The sequence below is a fragment of the Branchiostoma lanceolatum genome, chromosome 3 (genome assembly GCF_035083965.1).
Source record: "Branchiostoma lanceolatum isolate klBraLanc5 chromosome 3, klBraLanc5.hap2, whole genome shotgun sequence".
Taxonomy (NCBI): Eukaryota; Metazoa; Chordata; class Leptocardii; order Amphioxiformes; family Branchiostomatidae; genus Branchiostoma; species Branchiostoma lanceolatum.
Window position 1 is genome coordinate 16,380,779 of NC_089724.1, and position 23,834 is coordinate 16,404,612.

The following is a 23,834-nucleotide window of genomic DNA, read 5'->3' on the forward strand; positions in this document are numbered from 1 at the left end:
CTTAGATCCCTCCAAGTGCGTCAAGTTGTGTCAGAAAGTATAACTTTTGTCTTCCTGGTAGAACTGTTCATGTGAGAAAACAAGACATTTGAATGGCTAACCACGCTCGTACCCAGCGCCGCGAAGAAGCCATAGGTTTAGATCGTGGGCTCAACCAATACACAAAATAAAACTATATGGAATCCACGGCTGTCATTTTGTTTTGTTTTGTGTTTGTCTCAATTACCTTAGCAAATCGTAAGTTGTGTGACTCTTGTGTGCGTCTCTATACAACGTGTGACTGTACACTAGTTAGCTAGTATTTTCTACAGTTACCGAGGCGAAAACAAGACGAAAGTTTACTATTTCGGGGGTAAAATGTTGCCACAATGGTGATACGTTATATCAAAGGGAACTTTAAAATGTACCTAATTTGGTGGCGCTGCGAGGGTGTTAGATTACCCTTCTAGATTGCCGAGAGGGGAGTTATGTCACGGAAGGGAGTTTGCTACGGTAGCGAGTTTGGCCTTCTCCCCAGGATACTACCGTCCTCCCAGCATGCTTCGCGCACCAAAAATACGCTCTCTGTCCCAGGGCTGTCTTTGCGAACAAACCGCTATAGTAGCCCTCATGCGGCCAAAAAGTGAATTGCATAAAAGACTCGCACTCGCATATTCAGTGGAACAAGTCAATTTATTACGACGCTGTGAAGGAGCGTGATGGCTAACAGTAACAACACAGCACATAACCCAATCATATTGCTGTCTAGACTGCTGACTGACAAGTTCTCCTCCCTACAATGTTACAGAACAGTCCCTGAACACAATGCACAGTCCCTGGAGTTTGTACAGGAAGCATGCAGGGAGATTTAATCTGTCTGATTGTCACAGTAGGTTTCATCTATCAGGCTTCTAAATCAAATTTCTTCACACAGGGATGACTGTTTCTGGAAAGACTGGGCTGCTTTCTTGGCACATACATGTAGCTTGATTTCGAATTGAAATAAATAAACTGTGCTATAATGGACAAAACAAAAGTAAATTCAAGTCCCTATAATGGTACTGATGCCAGTACATCAATAAAAAAAGGTGAGCTCACAATATTTTGCTGAGTGAATGGACATTTCTTCAACGCTTACGTGAAAGGAATGCAATTTGCAGTTAACTGGAAGGAATCCTTTGAAAAAGTGTTCTTTCTGTACAATGTTCAATACATCATCTGTTTTTCATTATGGTCACATAAGACACTACAAAAACACATATGTGTCCCCCCTACATGTATTTTCCCTCCTACATACATACTGGACATGTACTGTACAAGGATCTATAACAACCAACTGAGTGTGGCAGGCCAGACTTTCTCATGTTAAACATTACAGGAGAGTACAAATTGTGTTAACTTGGTTTATGGGCAGAATCTATGTACATTTAATTGACCTCTTGGCCTGTCAGCGCTTTTACAACCATAAAACGAGCATAATTGATGCTTGATTGTACACATGTCTACCTTGCATGTATACTGTCTAATTAATCATTATCCTATGCTCTAACACTAATGAAAGCACAATGTTATATCTGTCACTTACAGAGTGTACAAGCCACCAACTACTGCCATGCTATTGGACAAGCACGGTACTGTAAGTGTATTAGATCAAAATAGTCACTTTTGACTGTCAATTGATATCCACTTGCTATGCCATGTAGAAAATCACATAGTCATATACTGTTGCTCAGTACAATACTCCAGTATCCAATGATTATTGATGATTATCTTTATTTATAGGAAAGGAAATATACGTAGAAGATCAATGGCATTGTTAATTATATCTACTCAGGCAGTATAGACATGAAAAAACATCATTTGGCTTGATACATGATATCATAATTCATTACGTTGAACTGGGAAACCAGACTTCTGAAATGGCACACAATTTAGGCGCACTTTAGACCTACAATGTTATAAGGTCGTACGATCATTTGGCTGCTTGCCTGTCTCCCTGACAAAATCCCCATAGGTCTGTCCTTGGTCTGTCCTAATTAGTTTTTTTAAGCCCTGTTTTTATTTGATTACCATGTCTGTCCCCTAGGACCCTGTGAGTAGACCCTCTGTCACCAGCCCTATCTCCTGTGGGCTCTCTGGCTCTGTTTTCTCTCTAAACATGGGGGTAGAGAGGGTTTCCGACTACGCTTTTCAGTGAGTTCAGGAGGGCCAAATTCGTTTTTCGCCATACCAAAAATCTTCCCTATACATAATGAAAAGCTTATGATGAGTAAGAGCAGTTGCCTATGGATTACGCAGACTTGAAATAGCTGATTATGCCTTATGGAAAAAGGCATGCAGACCCCTGGAGTGTTCAGTATGGTACCAAAACACTTATGGGGCAATGTTGACAAACACTGGGAATTGGAACACAGTTTGATATATTGTATCTATGCATGTCTATCTATTACATTACTGTACTCTAAGGAGAAAATTTCTTGCTAGACTGATAAAAGTACTAACGGAAATGCCATGCTCTATAGAGCTTTATCAGTGTGGAAAAAGGAAAGCAATATCTAATTGATGAAGTGGAAAGCAAGTGTACCATGTCTTTCTTAGTTACTGTAAATCTTGAAATATCTGCGGCTATCATATTTCCACAGGGTTTTTGTGATGCCTCTCTACCGATCATTACCATGGAATCATGACACCTAGAAGATGTGTTTTTATGCTATACAGTACTGTTTTGACCGCGAACCTAAAACACTGCAAAATTTTTTTCCACTCTTACCGCAGAATTAAATCTACCAAAAATAAATGAATTTACAGTATGTTAGTATAATGGCCTGAATGGCCCCAAAATAAGTTCATAAGTGTCTGTTCTCAGTTGCTTGTGCCTGTATGTCAGGTACTCTAGACTTTGCACGTAAATGAAGAAATTGTTGACTGGTAAAATATTCCTAACGTATTACTACCAAGCTTCCATCTGTAGGTCCACAATAGTGATGTCTAAATCTTGAATTGGCTAACTACCAAGGCTACAAGGATGTATCATGTCACTTGCCACAAAGTCAAGGGCTTGTCTGGAAAGTTCAGAGAAAAGACAACACCCTGAAGTGAGGAAAGTGCCTGGTACCCCGGCAGCCTACACACAGGACCTGATCCTCAAAACAATCTGGAGGTGATGAATAGCCTCTTAGAGAAGAAGAATAAATCGTGCCTGTTACAGATCTTTCCCCAGTCACAGAGGGGTTCAAGTTCAAGGTGTTTGAGAGAAGAGACTGTTTCTCCTTTGACTTTGTGTCCATCGATTAACCATGGTAGCTTCAGGTACCAAGGCAGGAAGTGGTTGAGACTGAACAGAGCACTACTGTATGCAACTGGTCATTGCAGACCGCAGACTAAAGAAATTGAAAAGTTTTCTTGAAAAGATTTTCAATTTGCCCTAATAATCTAATGTTTACAATAGGTCAATAGCCAAATAACTCGTAGCTATAGCCAGTTTTTCTTATTACACTATAATATAACGCCTTGCCTTCCTTCCTTAAACATCTTCGGGAACCAAGTCTTCCATCAGTAGATATTAGGACTTCAGGCTTTTTTCCTGTCAGTTTTGGCTGAAAATAGCCAGAAACTTTACTGAGATTGAGACAGGTCCTTTGATTGTAAACTCAAACCACCAATATGAACTTCAAGAAAAAAAGGTGTGGATCTTGCATCCAGCCAGCTGGTAAAGAAAGTTCAAAGAAACTGCTAGACTTCAGTAGAATCCTGGTGTGTGTGTGGTGTCTGTCTAATCAAACACATATAAGGAGCCCCCATGTTTCTTGTCTGCCTCCATGAGTGGTCCTTGTTCTTGGGGCGTTTCTTCTTTTATAGATACCCAGGGGGTCTTTGTGTTTTGTGTGGCATCATGGTGTGATTGTACACTGCATGTCACCACATCAAAAAATCATTTGGCAGTGTGATACCTTTTGCAGCTTTCCCTGTTACAGCCATAAGCCTTAGCCTCCGTTGCAGACTCTGAAGCGGCTTTTTGGGGGGCTAAATAATACACTTTTTGCAGCCACCCCGTAACTATCAGCCATCCTGTAACCATCAGCCGCCTAGAGTCTGCGTTATTACGGCATGTCAAAGCGAAATTAAAATCACGTTAGGGCGATTAACGCAGAGGTGCGAATTTCCGGCCTATGGTAGACCGCACAATAAGAACAGTATACACGCACCTCCCCCAGTCAGTGTGCTGTCACGCTTGTGGCAAAATAGTTTGCCATTTCTCATTAAAAACCCGTTTTTTAAGACTCAATCGAAGAAAGTCATCGAAGAAAACAAGGAAAAACGTAAACAAAACAAGAATTTCGCCCGTGCATTTCAGCCTCTACGTCGTGATTTGCCGCGGTTCGCCTTAATTTCTGGCCGTATTCGACACAATATATATTTCTTCGAATATTTTTGTTATTAATGGCTGCGTCATTAAGACTGTGCTCTGATTGGTTGACAGCAAGATGTGACGTGACCACACGGGCGGGAATTTCCCTTTACACTTCGGGCGTTTCTTGTCAAAATAGATCGCATTTTGTGACGATTGAAGCAGTATTATAGCGACCTTCGTAACAAATTGATTTTGAAAAATTAACAAAGTTTTTTCTGATTACAACATTCAGTTACTAGTACTTTTCCTAGTCAATTAATTTTCGCGGTACGGTCAATCAATTTTCGCGGTACGGTCAATCAATTTTCGCGGTACGGCCCTCCCCAAGTGGACGGCCTCTCAAGATCTCAGTCGCGGTCTGGCGGAAACACTGCTTCTAATAATCGAAGTTTGTCTTTAGGAACAGTAGAAATAGCAAACTATTTTGCCACAAGCGTGACAGCACACTGACTGGGGGAGGTGCGTGTATACTGTTCTTATTGTGCGGTCTACCATAGGCCGGAAATTCGCACCTCTGCGTTAATCGCCCTAACGTGATTTTAATTTCGCTTTGACATGCCGTAATAACGCAGACTCTAGGCGGCTGATGGTTACAGGATGGCTGATAGTTACGGGGTGGCTGCAAAAAGTGTATTATTTAGCCCCCCAAAAAGCCGCTTCAGAGTCTGCAACGGAGGCTACATAAGCCTAGAGTCATCATCTAACAAACTCCAAGCAGATGTCAGGGGAGGCTACAATGTAAATAGATAGGTTTTCCTAGCTGCCCTTTTCTGTTCATGTTTTGAGGAGGCAGTTTGATAGGAAAATGTAACAATTTAACCTCCCCCAACATCTGCTTGAAGCTTAGTTACCAACAAACTAACGTGAATTAGAATAAAAAAGCCCTAATGGCAAAATAGAATCAAACATATTTTAATACAGACTGTATGTTTGATTCTATTTTGCCATTAGGGCTTTAAAAAGTTACTTCTGTCTCTAATGAAAGTCTAGTGTCGATTTCACTGCATGCAAGGCACAAGTACAAGCCAAAGCGGACTTAGCGATGAATTAAAGAGCTTTTAGGAGACTAAACATCTGCCTTTATCTTTAAACAGACAACTGATCTTGTGTCTGAGCATATACACAGCACTGTTCACTTGAGTGAACATGAGCATATACACAGCACTGTTCACTAGAGTGAGCATGCTAGGGTTTCAAACAAATCACAAAACGGTACATGTTTAGCATCTTTCACCATCTCTTCCTCACAATAACATTTTACCTATTTTGGAGGAAGCCTAAATAATCCTCAAGACTTCAATACTCTCTTTGTTCTCTCTATGCCCAGAGGCTTGGGCCAGCAAATCTCTCATGATGATACAGTTACAGTGTAAACGTCTACTCAAAACATACCTCCATTTTTGGGACAACCAATTTATGGTGAAGATATACACAAAATCCCATTACAAGGGCAAAGGCAAGACTAGAACATACAAATATATAACAATGCAATCAAGGGCTAAGAGGAAAACTGATAAGGTTGAGATCTAAGTTAACTTGGAGGTATCTGATTACTTGCAGTTGTTTTCCTTTTCCTGAAGGCATTATCAGATCAAAAAGCACTTTTGGGTCTTACTTATGTCTGCTAGATCAGTATCGGAGGAAAGATCAAAAGGACTGGAAGAATCAAGGGCAAAGACTTCCACATGTGTTACATTTATGTCTGTATAATCTTACATGGAAATGGGTAATCACTATTACAAGCAAAGTGTTGTTGTGAAAACCTTGTAAAGAGTGTAACCCTAGATATACTAGAATACTAGAGCATTATTTATAGACAGGATTGCTGATGAAATTTCTTGTCTGCGTATTAAGTTTCTCTTTATTTACTTGAACATAAGTGGCCTAAAGCAGAAAAAAGTGCTAGGTTTTATCAGTTTAAGACAGTCTATAAGTTTATATATTGGTACTTTTAGCCTCTATTTCTTTCACCGAAGCCCACAGTATAGTTTCAAAGTTTCAACATTGAAATGAAAACTTGAACTGTTTGTCCGAAAAGTGACTTCATTTGTTGCTTCTGACTTATATGTGACAGCAATAAAGAGTTATGCATTCAGTTCAAATCATAATACAGTATAAAAAGATTCGTCCCTTTGATTGACAAGATGATGGTTGTCTTCCAATTGGTTAGGTATACAAAAATGTACAATTGAAGACCTGGAAGAGAATGGCAGCACTATTGACATGTATGAAAACAAAGAAGGCAGAAATTTTGCTCACCTGAAAGTCGAAGAACTTGCTGTATCTTCTATAGATAACAGAGTTGGAACCATCAGCCCACGACACATGGATTACGTACACCTGAAATCGATGCAATCATGCAATTAATTCATCACGCAGCAAAGCAGCAGTCAAGACCAACTACAGGTCACGAATCATGCAAGGCTTGCGTGCCCACATGCTGCTTTAACTTCAATGCCGCAGTTTTTACAAGGCCTCCCTGAAAATGTCCACATTCTTATTCTAGACCCCTGGGCTGCTTATATAAGCATTCAACCTTCTAAGCCAGGCATTGGGAATAGCTTGAATAGCAGTACAAGTCCAGGCAGCCTTGAACTCAAGTTTACAACAACTGTGAAAAAAGGATTCTGATTTAACTGATGTCTCAGAGGGGGGAGAAAAAAGTTTCAAAGTAGGGATGGTTTATTCGATTATTTCTGGGGAATAGGCTTGTAAATGATTTTAATTTTGTAAAGCAAATCTTAGTCTAAGACAGTTTTAGGAGAATTTTAGATTCATAATGTAAGTTACAAATAAAACATTCTAATAAGAAATAACCTTTTCCATGTTGTTAAAACAATATTTCGAATCACTGATGATACTTCAAAATATTCTTCCCCCTTAAATCAAAATCAGGTGGTCCACACTTCTTCAAAACTTTGTGTACTTTGTGGACATATCAAAGTTGTGACAGGATGTAAAGTAGTGAATCATCCTAAACATGGATGTTTGCGGAATAACAGAAACAGACAGTAAGTTAGTTTTACAGACGGAAAATTCTTCAGCACGTTACTGGGCAAGCTGAAAGGAGGCATCTGTTCTGCTAGCAGGGATGCAAAAACCACAGGAGGAAGTCTGTGGGAGGATTGACTAGGGTTGGAACAGGGCAGCAACGGAAGGTTTTCATCTGTGCACACAAATTCTACCGGCTTGGAACATGTGTATGTTTTGTTCTCTCCCTAATTGTATACAGAATTGCTGTAATAATTCAAGTTTATACACTAGGGAATACTAACAAAGATGTAAAAGAAATGTGTAAGGAAATCTGTATTGTAGTAAGAAATTAGGGCGTTCAGGAAAAATGTATTAATGATTCATAAGATTGACATATATGATATATCACATTTTGATACAGATTTTGCTGTTTGCCTCTCCAGCTGGAATATCTAATTTGGCTAAGAAATGTGGTATCATGAAACAGATCTGTTTTATATCTCTTGAAGAGAGAAGTACACAAGGAAAAGGGAAGGGCGCGTGTAACAACCACAGCCCAAGGCAGACGACCCAGTACTACACAAAGTCAACATAGCAGGAACATGCCGGCTGCCATAGTCAAACATCTACAACTCCCGAATAACTGAAATGTCTTGGAAAAAGGAAACACGGGACTCACGTAATGCTTGCTGGGGACCCTCCTCTTCTCCACGTCCACCACCTTCACCTCTAAGATCGTTCTGTGCGGCATCGCGGCGCTGGCCTGTCTAAAACATCTGATATTTGATAGATCCCTCTGCTCCGGTGTGGAGAAATCTGGTCTGTGTTTTGACTCGGCCTAAATGACATTACACTTCCGGTTTGCGTGCGCTCCCAAACAGCTTTGTTACATCTTTAGAATAATCAGCTGTTGATTTTCATCACTTTTACGAAATTAAAAGAGAACACTTAATTAAGGAATATTTGTGTCAAGCTGATAATTCAGATAGTTTTGTTGTAAACTGATCAAAACATGTCGTGAACTCGCATCGTTTTACGTTTTAATGCGGTTATATTTCTGGTAGGCGGAGAAAACTGTGAAAACCGGAAGTCAAAGTGACATTCATAAAATAAACAAATTTTGAAGCACATGTGGAACAGGTTAGACTGTCCTGGGGCGGCGTTTACTCGTGTCAACATCATTATCTAGATGTCTGTCTTATCTGAACATCATTTGGTGACCAGTCTACCTTGTAAATACTCCATAAAACGTTTGAGCCTGCAATGCTCGCAAAAGTCAAAAGGGGGCGTTCCTTTACAACAACTGGTGGTAAAAATGGCGGCTTCCATGTCGAGTTGATGGGTTTTCGTCTATTTTCTTCCTAATATGCGCTATTGAGGTACTGTACCTTTATCCGGAAGCCATGATATATGTGTAGAAAACAAATAGTGTTACCACAGTTAGTACAGAAGCGTCATTAGGATGATAGGGGATCGGCAGCTTGTTTGGCATCTTGTACTTAGCAGCGCCCCCCTCCCCACAGGTGACACTAAAAATTATGTTAGTGATCAAGTTGCATCTAACCAGCACATAATTTTCTCGCACAATTTTGCTCCCCAAGTTTGATTTGCTTTATCTAGTGTTGCCTTAGTTATATTCCAGGGGCATGCGGTAGGTTTTCCTGTTTTACATTTGTTTGTTTTCTTTCCATTGATCTAGTCTGAATTGTTTGTTTTTGTTCAAAATTGTTGCCTTGTTTTGATTGATCCTATGTAACGTTACATATTTACATAATTAACACTTTCAGACCATGCTAAAATTCGATTGCAGAATTGTGTTTTGATAGCTATGCTTTCTTACAAATGATAGGTTAAGAAATTGTTCACAAAAGTGTTAGAGTAGATCTATTACAGTTGACCACCTTTGAGGACACCCGGCGATTGTTCATGTGGTCACTTTTTGGTGGTCCTAATGACCCAAGCACTGTCACCAGTCTACTATGGCCATAATTTCCCTTACAGTCTCTTGAGCAGTCACTATAGACAGCTTTGCCTGTACAAATGTATTTAAGTTCATGATTGTATATGTCCTAATTATAATACTGTACCAAATTAAAATTGCTTGTTTTTTTGTACCATAGTGTGGTGTAAGGTCAAGTATCGTCAACATGGGGCCTGATGAGGAGGAGACGTCCAACACCCTCATTGTGCGCCACCTACCTGCTGACCTGAGTCCTGCAGATAGGGAGGATCTACTGAAACACTTTGGTGCTGAGAGTGTCAAGTGCATGTCAGACAAGGGCAGGATGGTGAGATGGTTGACTTAAAAGTTTGATCTAGTCTGCAAACAAAAATGAAATGTACTGTGAATTCATTTGATTTTGCTGGTATTCAAATTTGCAGAAGGAGTGGATAGGAGGTTTTTGCAATGTTTTAAGTTTGCTGTCAAAACGATACTTTGGCACAAAAACACATAATCACAGTGTCATGATTTCACGAAGGAGAGACAACATGGAAACCACAAAACTAAAACCACTGGTTATACCACCATAAACATTCAAGATTTATGTCAAGTTTCAAATTTTGCCAGATTTTGTCAGTTTTTCATGGTACAGGGTTTATCTTTTTTATTTTTTACAGAAACATACTGCCTTTGCAACGTTCACCAACCACCAAGCAGCTGAAAAGGTTTGTATTTTGGACTGAGGAAAACAAGTCTTGTACTGGACAGGAACTCTCCTGATTTTAATTTCAAGCACAATATAATAGTTTAACACAAAGAACAGTGTACAAACTTAGGAGAAAATTGACCTACATGTAGGTCTGTAATACCAATAGCTTTCATTAATATACTAAAGACCATTTTGTCCCTTTCTGCCCAAGGCTCTGACTAGATTGCATCAGCTGGAAGTACTTGGCAGAAGACTGGTAGTAGAATTTGCCAAGAAACAGCACAAGAAACAGATGACCATTGTCCAATCAGATCAGGTTTGTACAGTTGGTGATCACATGGCGGTCATCCAATCAGATCAATGCTAGGTAATGATCACATAACTTTCATCCAATCAGAGTGAATCCATATGATGATCATAGCAGGATTGTCAGCCAATCAGATCAGGTATCATCTGATTAGATCAAGGCTAACATGCTTGCAAAACCAATCTCAAAAGCTACGTGACTTTCTAGATGCTTTTCCTATTCTAGTTTACTTTCACATGTGTAGTTTTTATCACTAAATACGTTTTTGTTGATGGACAATGTAGGACAATGAAGAAACAACAGACAAGGAACAGAAAGACAACAAATCTGAAAACAAAGCTGACCAGAAACCAGTGGAAAGCAAACAAAGACGAGGGCTTCCCCAAACAGCAATTTCTTCTTCTCTTGGGTGAGTAAAACAATTGGGCATTGCAAAATGATTAAGGCAGAAACATGATACACACTTTTATTTCCCTTCATTTATAAATAGAATAGATTATTAGGAAATGTTTTTTTCTTCCCCTGAACTGCAAAATATCATAAACTTGCATGCAGCATGAATGATTGGTCTAGAAATTAAAAACTTATTGTACATACAAATGACATGGGGGCAGAAAGATATCCTCTTGTACCATATCACAATACACATGATGAAGTTTTCAGTCAATTTCTAAAGTAAGAGCTGCCTTACCTTTAGGTATCGTTTATTCAATGGTAGTGTTGGTCAGACATTGTTACCTAAATGTTTGTTTTCTTCAGACTGCAGTATGTGATGAACCCCAGACTACACTACCTGTACCCCCCTCCCACAGCCTCCATCCTCAACAACATTGCCAACACCCTGGCGGCTGTACCCAAACTTTATGTCCAGGTCAGTGTCTCTGGTAGTATTGTACAATACTTGAAATATATGTACCACTTTGTTATCTAACATTGTAGACCAACCTGAACGTAGCCTGGTATCCAAACCTAATACAGCTCCCGAGTCTCTTCTGTCCTCTCCGGAAATCAAATCTATTTGCAGACAGGACAGGAGAGTCTCAGGATCTGTATCAGGTTTGAATACCAGGCTAACCCGAACATATTTTCTCAATTGAAGTCAATTTTTCTATGGATAAAGGATGCGTAAATTGTGGACAGCTTTGAGACATTTTCTTCTTCGTTTAACTCCTATCTAGGTTCTACATTTAATGAATAAGATGAACCTTCCTGCCCCATTTGGACCTCTGACTCAACAACCTCCACTTGTAAGTTATTGCTGATTATGTAGTTCCAGGTATAGATTTCATAGATTGTATAAAACCAAATAATCCTTCATACATTTTAGGGTATTTCTTCTATTGTAGGAAGCTAGTCCACTAGCTGTGGTGTGTGTTCAACTCCCTTTATTCTTTCTCATAAGTGCTGAGTGCTGACAAAGCAGTGTGTACAAAGTCTTTGGTATGATTCAGTCAGGGTTTGAACACTGACCTTCAGGATGCTACCTCCTAGGCTATTGCACAGTTATGGTCAGCCATTAGTGGCTCCCTATTATCCACAGGCGACAGAGATGGAGTTTGTTGGAGATGATAACCTGGCTGAAGAGGAGATGAGTGAGAGTGAGTCTGAGCTCGAGAGTGATGAGGAGACACAGACAGGGTGAGTGATGGAGAGTTAATCTCAGAACCAGCCTTCTTCGTCTGTATTCCGTTGTCTCTCTAGCAGACTACACGCCAAGAAGGTTGGTTCACAGGCTACAGTGAGCAGTCAATCATTGAAGCAAATAGTTTGGCCTGTTTCAGAATGACAAGACTTTTGAAGATTGAGACATAAATTCTGTGACAAAATTGGTGGAAAGGATTTTTTGTCAGGTTTGAGGAGAGTTGTATCCTGTCCTGCTTATTAGAGAATATACAAAATGTAACTTAGAAACTTTGTAAAAAAAATTATGGAAATTTACTACAAGGCCAGTGTCGAACAGAAATTGACATTCACTGTTCCAGAATCCCTGGCCAAGCAAAAGGTGTGAAGAGACTTGTCCCCAAAAAGAAGAGACCTCACAAGAGACCCAGACTACAGGCCCTCGCACCCCTGGTACAACCCCGCCCCTCCACCCAGCCTGCCCCTCCCCCTGAGGAGGTGTTTGAGCAGCCCCAGGGGGTGGGGGTGAAGAAGATCGAGCTGAATTTACCCTCTGCTATCGAAGCTGAGAAACTAGTGGAAGAAGGTAAATGTACTAATCATTATATGTAAACATTTCATGTATACGACGTCTAACCTAAAGATACGTTACCGTATATCTTCATTATACTTTTGTTTGGTCACTGACATAAAGAGTAAACAAAAGATACATGTAATTCTAAGTTATGATAGTATTATAATTTGAAACCTGTACAAGTGACTACCTCTACAATAGGCCACCTGGCCAATTTGACCCCTTTGACCAAGTTTACCGAATTCATGGTTATGATTATAGTAAATAGTAATGTATGAATTATGATTCTAGTGGCAGATGATCAAGAAGGAGTAGCAGAAGAAGCTGCTCCCGGATTTGGCAAGTTCGAGCCCCCGCCCGTTGTCATGGAGACGGAAGAGGAGGAGGAGCCAGAAGATGAGAGCACAGATTTCATCTCCAGCAGGGAGCTGAGAAGAGGCAGACTCTCTCATGATGGTAATTATATATATATATAAGCATCTGACAGAATGTACATAAACTGTACTGTCAAGCTATTTCAATCAGCTCCAAGTTTACTTCACTTTATGGATAAGCTAGGAGAAGCGCAATTTCTGTAATGAACAAAAAATACAAGACCAATACATCATTGACTTTTTGTTTTATTTTTATCATAGATGCAAAGTTGTTTATCTCGTTTCTTTTCTTATCTACATAGAAATAAGAAAGCTCTCAGTCTTTAAAAACTATGCAGCAGGAGAGCCCAACTGTCGCCTGTACATCAAGAATGTTGCAAAACAAACAGAGGAAAAGGTTGGTAGAATTGTTGTCTCTTTAGAAACGTTGTACAAGTTTATGTGTCTTATAAAAAAGAACCCACAGTGCTATTGATTAGAACAATTATACAAGATCATTTCGTCTGATAAATCATGTAATGGTATAAGTGATGACCTAATTCTAACTCTATCTCGTGTATTATTCTGCAATCTAGACTTTCCTGGTAGCTATATATAATCTGTGGCTCAGCTAAAACTAGGCGATGTAGATGGTCTAACTTTTTTTTCTATCCAGCTTCTAATAAATATTTGTATATACAGTTACTGTTTTTTCATAAGAAGCTTCATTTACTACACTATATAACTGTGACTAAGTTTACTGTACATACTTTGATTGTTTGTAGGACTTGAGATTCATCTATGGCAGATATGTGAACTTTGAAGATGACATTGAGAAGGAAATGTAAGTCTTTTTGAGGTTATCTTTGTATCCATTCTATTTCTGATAAAAGATATCATTTCTATTTCGTTGGCCACTTGTTGTGCAAAATCTAATGTTTGCAAATGTTCAGCCAACTGCAGCAGAAATAAACGCATATTTGTCTTTGGTTGATTTGAATTTTTCAGGTTTGACATCAGGTTGATGAAGGAGGGCCGGATGAAGGGTCAGGCGTTCATCGGACTTCCGTCTGAGAAGGTCGCGCAGAAAGCGGTCCGGGAAACCAACGGGTTTGAGCTGAACGGTAAACCTCTTGTCGTGGTATCCTTTTTTGGTCATTGTGTACTCAGGTAAAGTTTTCTCTAGAATAGCTTACGTTATTTGGTTGATTAGATTCTTAGTTGCTTGAGGTTTTGGGGAAGGAAAGAACTATGTTGATTGACATTACACATGTAGGTAAAGCTAGTTTAAGCTTGAACATGGTCAGCCTTTTAAAATTTACAAGTTTACACTGCACAATCTATAGAGAATGCATAGACTCTATGCAAAGTGCCTACCAGTACTCATCAATTGCCTGGGTAACCGCTGGCTCAATCATTTTGCCCTGCTCCGTGGTAAGCAAGTGAAACGATTGAGCCAGAGGTTACTACAGAGCATAGTACCCAGGCTAACTCATTAACAGTATGCAAAAACTTCTGTCTAGGAATTGATGAGGTAGCAATATACAGTATCTTCCTTAACCTCTTTACCAGCAATTTGCAAGGTCAGCAAAACCAAAGGAGAAAGCAGACAGCAAGGACCAGGGCAAGGACAAGGCGGGAAAGAAAAACTGACTTACAAATCTTCTGTATGAAAACAAATATTCTATTCACATGCAGAACATATCTAACAATGTTGGTAACGTTATATTCCATATCTTTTTTTTACTGCAAATATTTATAAATGGTACCCAATATTACTGCATTAAACATGTCCATTGGTCATTTTTTGTTCAGTCTTATTTTCTCCACATAATATGACAACAGATTGACCTAATGTAATACTGATATTATCTTCCTTACAAAATTACATCAATAGAGTAGTGTGACTAGTTAATGTTGTTTATTTTTTTTACTTTTTACAAGGCCCTATCTTGTACATGTATTACTGTTAGAAGGGAACAAGTCTCTACTGAGCTGTAGAATGATGTTCGCCCATGTTCTTGACTCCTTCTGTCAGCTGCTGCACCTCCATACCCTTCAAGACATCTTTGAGGACCAGCAAGACTTTTTCTCCCTCCTCTGTAACATCCAAAGTGAACAGTCTTCAACAAGGTAGTGGCTTTGTATTATGTTGCATTCGGCAGCCTGACTTTACGTTACTCTAAATTCAGCACCAGCTCCACATTAGATTTGAGTGATCCAGCTCCAAATTATGAGAAAGCATGCTGAGGATTAAACCATTGACAACTGACCTACGATATCCTCCAGGAGTTCTCCATACTTTTCGATCTTAGCCACGGCCTTTGGAAAATCGGACTCGCCGCTTGTTGTGAAGTACAGGGCACAGGCTTTCCCCTCCCTGTCCGCCACTCGGACCCCGCACTCCGCCAGCAACAGGCGCTGGTGGGCTGACAGAACGATGTCCAGTTCCGTGGATGGGATCTCTCCCGAGTGTGCAATGTCAAGCTGTGAAAAATCATGGTGGATAAGAAAGTTAGCATCCCTCTGTGTCAGTTTGCATAAATACAGTCTCACCATGGAAGTACAAAACCTCTTATTGTAGTTTAAGTTGTTTATATGCTATATGGTCTAGTCTATTTGTCTTATCCATCTTGATTACAACAAAACATGGCAAAGAGATGCTTATGCCACAGCTGTTGGTAGCTTTCTCATCAAAATTCAAAGGGACTACCAGGGTACTGAAATTCTTCAAATTATTCATGATTCCTTCACACATTCGTTCTGTAAATCACTTGCCGCCACCGTGAAGTTAAAGTTCAGTGAAGATAAAGTGAATTACAGTCTTCTATCGCCTGCAGTACTTACGATTTCCACTAGGGGCACAAGATCCTCAGGTGTCTGTGCCTCCAGCAGAACCGGTGCCAGGGCCTGGAGTCTGCTGAACGTTTCCAGCAGGGTGGGGTCCTCCCTGTGCCCCAGGGACTTCACGTCTTTCCTGCGCACAAATCCTGTGGGAAAACATGCATGTAAGACTTAAATGGCCCATGGAAAGACTTTCATACAGGAGGGTCTGCATGCTCTTTTCCGTGAGGTGTAGGCAGCCTATTTTTATTCCCCGTAATTCGTAGGAAAAGCCGTCGTTACTAAATTTTGAGTAATCGCCTTCCTTGCCTTTAGCGTATTACGTAGGGGGTTCTTCTGAATTCAGTGTAAAGCACGCATTGTCAGGACCCCCCATGCAGACCCTCATACAGGGAATGTCCACACTTATCATCATCAAGCTGGAAGGCATCAACCAGATTCATTCCAGTGTTGAAGACACACTACCCCAAGGGTATCGGTGGCTCTTCCGACACCAATATGCCTAGGGATCGTTTCTATAGATTAAAATAATGGTACAATTCCCAAGTAGCAAACAAGCAGTTCTTTTGTTGTGTGATGGAATACTGTAAATTCAGTTATTTTTGCAATGACTTTGTGGCATTAGGAGAATGGTTTTTATTTAAGGTGAGTTAAGTTTGCATTTGAAACATTTTTGAAGTACGCTGTTGTAATACAATGGTAAGGGATAGTTGCCATGAAAAGCACAAAAATATTGCTATTGTTGTCATTTCAAGATTTACAGTACCTTGTGTGCAGTCTGGGTTGGTCTCCTCTTCATCACTTGGAGGAGGAGATGGTGATTCACTGCCGAGCCTCCCCAGTTCCATGTGCTTCACCATTCCTATGGAATAAAGATAAAATGTAAGGACTTTTCCCTCCAGGTTAACGTTTTGTGGCGACACACTTCAACCTATATGATCCTATGTCTTTTCTTTATATCTTTTTTAGAAAAGTGACTATTAACCAATAAAGTTCATCCTCTCATGCCAGACCCACTGCTTGCATGTAACAAGCAATGACCCTGCCATACCATCTGTTAGCCGTCCTCTTCGCTGGGTTAACCAATCATATGGCTGCCTACCAAGAGGCAATGCCGGTAACTTCCCCTATAAAAACAGTACAATGGTGTAATGGCAGACAGGGAAAGATGGCAGGCTAGTGCGCCAGGGTTGTTGCTTAACGTATACAAGCGGCAGGCCTGACATGAGAGGATGCCCATACCATGTTAGAAAGATATCAGGAGGCTATTGAAGAAATACCATTGTCCACTCCTCGCGGCCGCAGTAAGGGTCCACGGGTCGGGTCCACTATTCCGGCCACGGAGTTCGTCCTGACCACCTTCAAGGTACCATCCTCTTGGACCTGAATATCAAACATGCAATAAACCAGGTTGTAAAGGTGAAATTTGCATAACGCTAACACTGTATTTTTGATCTTCATCATTGCTAACACCACATTGACTAGCCAGACTAAATCACGTTTCTAGCAGCCCTTCCACAAAGAATAAGTCGAGAATTGGGAACAAATTTATCCTGTAGATGTGCTGACATGGACCAATAATTAGTTTATTGTTAGACTCAGAACTGTCTGTTGGAGGCTGTAACAATTGGTTTCCATGGTGACAGAGTCCTGAGCTCCTATTGGGCTGATTTGGACCATGGTGATAAAGAACCCAGGTTGCTATCACATATAGCTTCTGTCTTGATAATTTGCCCAAGATGTTTGGGACATGTCAAATAGTTAAAAAGGATGACATTTTCTTACCTTCACACGAACGCAGCCAAAGGCAATGGGTGCCTCGTTTGTTCGCTCCAGGATAGTGGCAGACTTGCTATCCCTCGAAGCCTTAGCTGAAGCACTGAAGAGCTTTGCAAAGCCAGAAACCTTTCGGAAAGAATGGCAAAAATATATCCATCATATTATTTAAGTTTCATGTTAAATGTAATAATGTCGCTGTGCACTAAAAAAACTGATGAAGTCTACTATTGATTTCTGGCTGAGAATAGATTGGAAAGATAGAAGATTGTGACTCACGTTCCCATTTATGCCCATGGAAGTTTCAAATTGGTCCAGAAGTTTGAAACACTGGCTGTGAAACAGGTCGTGAATCAGGTACAGCCTGTAGAAAGAAATAACTATTGAGAAAAACAAACAAAAAGAACAATCCAAATTTGGTAAAACACGTCTTGATTGGTACAAACACAAACAAGAGTGCAAAGATCTCATACCTTGGTGAAATATTTAGCTTTTCTCGTTAGTCTTGTTTAATTGTAGTTTATTGATTATTTATTTAAGCTTTTGATTAACATTACATGTGTCCATGTATCACTTCCTGGCACTCTACAGTGAGCGTGATTAGCATATGTAAAACATACAACTGCTTATAAAACACAGACAGACCGAAATGCTTTCCGTGAATTAGTCTCTTTCATTGACCCCATGACCTGGAATGTCTGCAGTACACAAGGTTGATAAATGACCAGTTCTACTAACTTTGAACTCTACTTCCTGTCAGTCCCACAACTCTGACTACCCCACCTTTTGTCCTTGTCTGTGAGTGACGTCCTGACGTTCCTGATGCTGTCCGCGAGGTCCTCCTCCATGATCCATGTCTGCCACACGCGCCCAAGTTTCATGGGAGGAATCACTACCTACAAAGAAAGTGTCAAAGCATCAATAACAGCAATATCACTATGGTATTCACATTTTTCCCAATAGCTATTCATCCGTAACTGTAGAAGGGTGTCAATTGTAGCTCATTGAATTTCCCAGCGCATACATATTTTCCGTTTTTGAAGTTGTTCTGACACTGATGTCAATCTTGGTTTGATTCCGGAGAACTGATGACGTAATCTCTAACGATTTAGATTCCCCAAGCATCTCCTTGGAGATTAGAAATCTAACACACTTTCTGGTATGAAACGTAATCAACTTCACACTACCTCCTTATGGATTCCCGCCCCGGCACCGTCTGGTTCATCACTGCCTGCCTGGCTGAAGCTGCTGGCGCTGACGCTGTCCACGACCGAGTCCACCTCTATCCCCCCGTTAAACCCGTGCGCCCCCACATGCTCTCCCTGCCCGTGGTAACCGCGCTGCTCGTGGATAACCTCCTTCAGCTTGTCGTTAAACACGGCGCTGACGAAGTATTTCTCCAAGAGACCGACTGGGCGCAGCTTGGGCGTTTTTCTCCACCTGGAAAGAAGGTTGCGCGGTCTTGAAAAGTGCATTTAGGAGTGGAATGATGGCAAACTTATGCCAAGAAACTGAAAGATTCGAAACCTTCATGAAAACGGGAGATATTGTTATGGTGTGTCTGTTTGTCTGTGTGTGTGTGTGTGTGTTTCCACAGTTTATATCTCCACATCGGGGACACTGACAGGAAGTTAGTTCAAAGGTCCCAGAATAAGTTACTAAAGGTCATCTCATGGCCTAGCTTCAATTTCCTGCTCATGATATACATGTCTGTTGCGTTATGCCAGCCAGTGGAAAAATACATACTATGCAGAATCAGCGAGAAATTCACAATGAATAAAACAAGAAATTCACAAAACTCAAGTATCTAACGTTGGTATAAGGTCTCCGAACTCTTGTTTGAACCTGACCTTCTGAGAACGCATCTGTCCTCCGCCATGACCGTCAGCAGCTGGTATTTGCCCTGATGGTTGAGCGGGACCGGTTTGTAATCGCCCTCAAAATTAGACGCGAGGAACCTCTCCATAACTGCACGAGGGATCGCCATCTTCCTTGCTTTCTCTACAGATCTGAAGGAGAAAAATACATTGTAACACAGTACATACTGTGCGGATATTTTTAGAACATATGTAATTACGTATCATGCACCAATCATCTACAAATCCCTGGCTGTATGCGAGCTGAACTTTGATCAAACTAAGGCGACAAATGCCTGGGAAGTCCCCCGCCTCCCTGTTCGCGAGTTTCTTGAGTTCAGCCACCTTGACCAGTATTGGTCACTTACCGTCAGCTGCTTCCTTGTTTCGTTACGTCTTTAGCCTGGTCCCAGTCTCTAGGGTCGGCTTAGTGATGTTTTACCGGGCCAGTCAGTTTCTGATGGCCTTTCTACCTCTGGCTGCCATCCTACTTCCGCTACACCTTACATCCGCTGCCTTCCTATTTTTCCGCCGCCCCTAGAGACTGGCAGGGTGTCAATATGGGCCTGATTCAAGGCGCATGAGATTGATGCGCCCAATGGGAACAGAGCAGACTGATCTAATTATTCCACTGAGCTCTGATTGGCGCGCCAGGTTGGCGCGCGTTTTCAGCTGTTCGGTCCCTCTGCTCATTACCATATCTAACATGGCCGCCATCTAAAACGAGCGACGCACGCGCGCACCACAAGGCTGCAGAAAACATTGTTTCTAAGGCTCTCTTGTTGCTAAACTAGCTTAAAATCTGAGCTATACTGGGTCCCCAATGCCCCTCTGATCTCATGGCTGTCACTCTGGAAATTAGCGTGAAAGGACAGCTGTTTACAGTCATCGTCAACATGTCGCTATCAGAACAACAATACCCGTGAGATTTTCGGGCGGCCGAGCAAGATCTTGATTATCACGATATTTCAGTTTGTATGGATTGGAGAATTGGGAACAACAACCTTTGGTATTTACTTGTGCTTCTAAACAAGGTATAGATTGATCCCTGGTGAACACAAAAGAGCACATTGCTACTGAGTACATGATGCAACCAAGGAGGTTTAATCAACTGACATGTTCCGCTAGCCAATTATCCTACACAAACAGATCCTGATTCGCCGCTGTGGGCAGCGCCCATGTCCAATCGCGCTGTCAGGCCGCGGAACACCCGGGGCTTCCAGGGCCATAAATCGAGAGGAATTAGTACAGCTTCCAGCCATACTAGCCTGGAATCCATACCCTCGGTGCCTCCCCGATATCTCTACGGCACTGTGAGTGACCCTCACCCGCCCAGACAGCTTAGGCCGCTCGGGGTGTTGTTTACGGCCTTGGATTAATTAGTTCGGCACCGACGGTATGGCTGAAAGCTGTACTAATTCCTCTCGATTTATGGCCCTGGAAGCCCCGGGTGTTCCGCGGCCTGACAGCGCGATTGGACATGGGCGCTGCCCACAGCGGCGAATCAGGATCTGTTTGTGTAGGATAATTGGCTAGCGGAACATGTCAGTTGATTAAACCTCCTTGGTTGCATCATGTACTCAGTAGCAATGTGCTCTTTTGTGTTCACCAGGGATCAATCTATACCTTGTTTAGAAGCACAAGTAAATACCAAAGGTTGTTGTTCCCAATTCTCCAATCCATACAAACTGAAATATCGTGATAATCAAGATCTTGCTCGGCCGCCCGAAAATCTCACGGGTATTGTTGTTCTGATAGCGACATGTTGACGATGACTGTAAACAGCTGTCCTTTCACGCTAATTTCCAGAGTGACAGCCATGAGATCAGAGGGGCATTGGGGACCCAGTATAGCTCAGATTTTAAGCTAGTTTAGCAACAAGAGAGCCTTAGAAACAATGTTTTCTGCAGCCTTGTGGTGCGCGCGTGCGTCGCTCGTCTTAGATGGCGGCCATGTTAGATATGGTAATGAGCAGAGGGACCGAACAGCTGAAAACGCGCGCCAACCTGGCGCGCCAATCAGAGCTCAGTGGAATAATTAGATCAGTCTGCTCTGTTCCCATTGGGCGCATCAATCTCATGCGCCTTGAATCAGGCCGGTATTGACAAGCTGCCAGTCTCTAGGGGCGGCGGAAAAGTTAGGAAGGCAGCGGATGTAAGGTGTAGCGGAAGTAGGATGGCAGCCAGAGGTAGAAAAGCCATCAGAAACTGACTGGCCTGGTAAAACATCACTAAGCCGACCCTAGAGACTGGGACCAGGCTAAGCCATACCGTCGGTGCCGAACTAATTAATCCAAGGCCGTAAACAACACCCCGAGCGGCCTAAGCTGTCTGGGCGGGTGAGGGTCACTCACAGTGCCGTAGAGATATCGGGGAGGCACCGAGGGTATGGATTCCAGGCTATTACGTCTTACACGTACAGTAAAGTTTTGTATGTCATTTTTTCTTCCTCTTACATTCTCTCCTTCCATCATCACGTTCTTTGGTCGCTTTCACTGCAAGCGTCAGTGCAACGTTGTACATTAACTTGTCAAGTTGATCATATTTGAGACCGTTACTTGCGCAGGCTTTTCTGGCGTTTGATGCCTGTAATACAAGGGCCAGTCACCTAAACGAACGTTTCATAAGCCGAGCAGAAGACTGACAATAGATAAACCTTTTATCTCATATACATTTATATACATTTAAACAAGCTTATGGTAGACGTTTCGCAAACACCAACGTTAGGCTAACACTAGTACTACGCGAATGCGACCTTTCTGTATACACGTATGTATATGATATGTGCAATCCAGAGAATTCGCGACTAACCTCAAGTTTTTACTACCCTGTGGTCGTCCGGACTTTTTCTGCTGATTCACTCCTAACCACGCTAAGCCCGACGGAGGTTTCATCATGGCATCGGCCCAGTGAACTATACTACACCTCCAACTTTTATATAGCTACGTCGACGAATGATTGCGTGTTGTATTACTGCAGTTTTAGACCAAGAACACACAAAACAACTTCCCATTACTCATTTCCCATTGAACGTCAAATGCACTACCTGGAAATGTGTCTCGCTTGGGGAAAGTTCTACGTAAACCGGCGACATGCGCACCTGAGCAAACCAATCCCTGCAAAACGCCCACGCAGAAAAATCGGGGAAGTACCCTTTCTGCCCCGCGCTTTATCTTTATGTTGAAGCGGAAGTGACGATGTATGTTCTGTTTCCTAAACACGGGTCAGTCGACGGAACAAAAGTCCACACGTCCCTTTCGTTGTATCAAAGTGCAAATTCTTCTTAGTTTTAAAGCAAGAGAAGAACTCGCATTTGCGTAATCACCAAGCAGATGTTGGGAAAGGCCCAATGACTTCGTTTTCATAGCCAGATAGCTGTCCGTTTCTATCACAAACGCCCCCTCGCCATCGCCTGCTTGGAGATCGTTCGCATGCTCAAATTACTGCGGTTGTCACGGAAAAATATTGGCTTATTATTGCATAAGATACACTGACAAATCAGTAATGCAAATAAGAGGAATCTACTACAGAATGGCTTTGGTTTACATGCTTCGGGCCCGCGGGCCGAGAAAAGATTTCTATTCCTGCCTTACCAAGAAAAGGAATAAAAGCAGTACTGCAATACAGTTTCATGTGGTGACATCACTGTTTTCTACACACGTGATGGCAAGGAACTGAAAGAATGGGCCGTTTTGTAGTTGTGATCTATGGTCGCTATGGCACAACTACAGATGCAGAGTCAACGCTTACAAACATCGTCTTTCGTCTCACATCGCACATCTAAAACACAACCGTCGATCGATTCTTTTAGCAATGCCAAGTTAGCACAGAGTCAGACAACTCCGCACCTAGAAAACTTAGGACGACTCGGCACCATAGGCAACGTGTTAGAATTGAACAGACGCTGACATAAATCAGCAAAAATAACAGAGACTTTGTAGAATGTAAGCGTACACTTAATTAATAGCCTGAGTACCGGCAATTTTAGCTTTCGTCCGCTCCCCACGATCCGCTACCGTATACACTTAGTGTCGGTAATTTTGTGACTCCACATCGCCATGATTCAACTGAGGGTGTCGTAACAAGCAGATACCGTACATGACGTCTAATTGATTTGAAAATCCGACTGACTTGTCCAAGTGTCGAGTTGTACCTATATGCTATATCCCTCACATGTCCTTTCTGGTAAAATACATTCCACAAAGTAATGGTAAAATACATTCCCTCTTTACTCCCTTTAAAAATACACCACCGCGACTAGGAGTAAGAGACAAGCAGCCATCCACATCACACCTAAAGCATACTTGAAAGTAACATCAATGATCATCAATAAAACAGTATTCTTTCGTACCTGGAAAAGCAGATAGCTGGTCTCGTCGCGCCTTTGTTTCTGTGGATATGGAGTTTGCTGTTCCCTTTGAGTCTTTTTATATTCGGGGGGCGTGAACCAGGGTACTTCCGCTCATGTGCCATGTGACTGAAACTTAACCG

The 23,834-nt window shown here is 41.7% G+C and overlaps 3 protein-coding genes across 9 annotated transcripts in view; 1 reads left to right on the forward strand and 2 right to left on the reverse strand.

The window, feature by feature from the left end:
* Nucleotides 1–8,223, reverse strand: part of LOC136430620 (SH3 and PX domain-containing protein 2A-like) — a 35,367-nt gene extending 27,144 nt beyond the window's left edge. For 2 of the 4 annotated variants that reach the window (XM_066421376.1, XM_066421373.1), the window contains exons 1-2: nucleotides 8,043–8,223; nucleotides 6,650–6,730 (exon numbers count right to left, since the gene is read on the reverse strand). In XM_066421376.1, coding sequence (XP_066277473.1) covers nucleotides 6,650–6,730; nucleotides 8,043–8,114 — 153 coding nt within the window. In that variant the 5' untranslated portion in view covers nucleotides 8,115–8,223. The remainder of the gene's footprint in view (nucleotides 1–6,649; nucleotides 6,731–8,042) is intronic. The other 2 variants (XM_066421375.1, XM_066421374.1) reach the window with 1 other exon arrangement.
* On the forward strand, nucleotides 1,577–14,671 carry LOC136430622 (RNA-binding region-containing protein 3-like). 3 transcript variants are annotated; one of them, XM_066421379.1, is made up of 14 exons: nucleotides 1,577–1,615; nucleotides 9,484–9,651; nucleotides 9,983–10,030; nucleotides 10,226–10,330; nucleotides 10,606–10,730; nucleotides 11,081–11,192; nucleotides 11,500–11,568; nucleotides 11,862–11,959; nucleotides 12,304–12,527; nucleotides 12,807–12,971; nucleotides 13,192–13,286; nucleotides 13,654–13,712; nucleotides 13,877–14,009; nucleotides 14,441–14,671. In XM_066421379.1, exons 1-14 carry the CDS (start codon nucleotides 1,592–1,594, stop codon nucleotides 14,519–14,521), a joined length of 1,506 nt encoding a protein of 501 aa, XP_066277476.1. In that variant the 5' UTR covers nucleotides 1,577–1,591; the 3' UTR covers nucleotides 14,522–14,671. The 3 variants fall into 3 exon arrangements, with proteins under 3 accessions (XP_066277476.1, XP_066277477.1, XP_066277478.1); XM_066421380.1 differs by lacking the exon at nucleotides 1,577–1,615 and adding an exon at nucleotides 8,611–8,742; XM_066421381.1 differs by lacking the exon at nucleotides 1,577–1,615 and adding an exon at nucleotides 8,762–8,886.
* LOC136430621 (uncharacterized) lies at nucleotides 13,120–23,831 on the reverse strand. Of its 2 annotated transcripts, none has more exons than XM_066421377.1 (11): nucleotides 23,695–23,831; nucleotides 19,339–19,497; nucleotides 18,676–18,928; nucleotides 18,272–18,384; nucleotides 17,768–17,852; nucleotides 17,498–17,617; nucleotides 16,993–17,095; nucleotides 16,479–16,574; nucleotides 15,716–15,858; nucleotides 15,142–15,355; nucleotides 13,120–14,968 (listed from the first exon to the last, which is right to left on the reverse strand). In XM_066421377.1, the coding sequence occupies exons 1-11, from the start codon at nucleotides 23,814–23,816 to the stop codon at nucleotides 14,856–14,858; spliced, it is 1,521 nt and encodes a 506-aa protein (XP_066277474.1). In that variant the 5' UTR covers nucleotides 23,817–23,831; the 3' UTR covers nucleotides 13,120–14,855. The 2 variants fall into 2 exon arrangements, with proteins under 2 accessions (XP_066277474.1, XP_066277475.1); XM_066421378.1 differs by lacking the exon at nucleotides 23,695–23,831 and adding an exon at nucleotides 22,155–22,381.
* Between the last annotated feature and the right edge of the window lie 3 nt (nucleotides 23,832–23,834).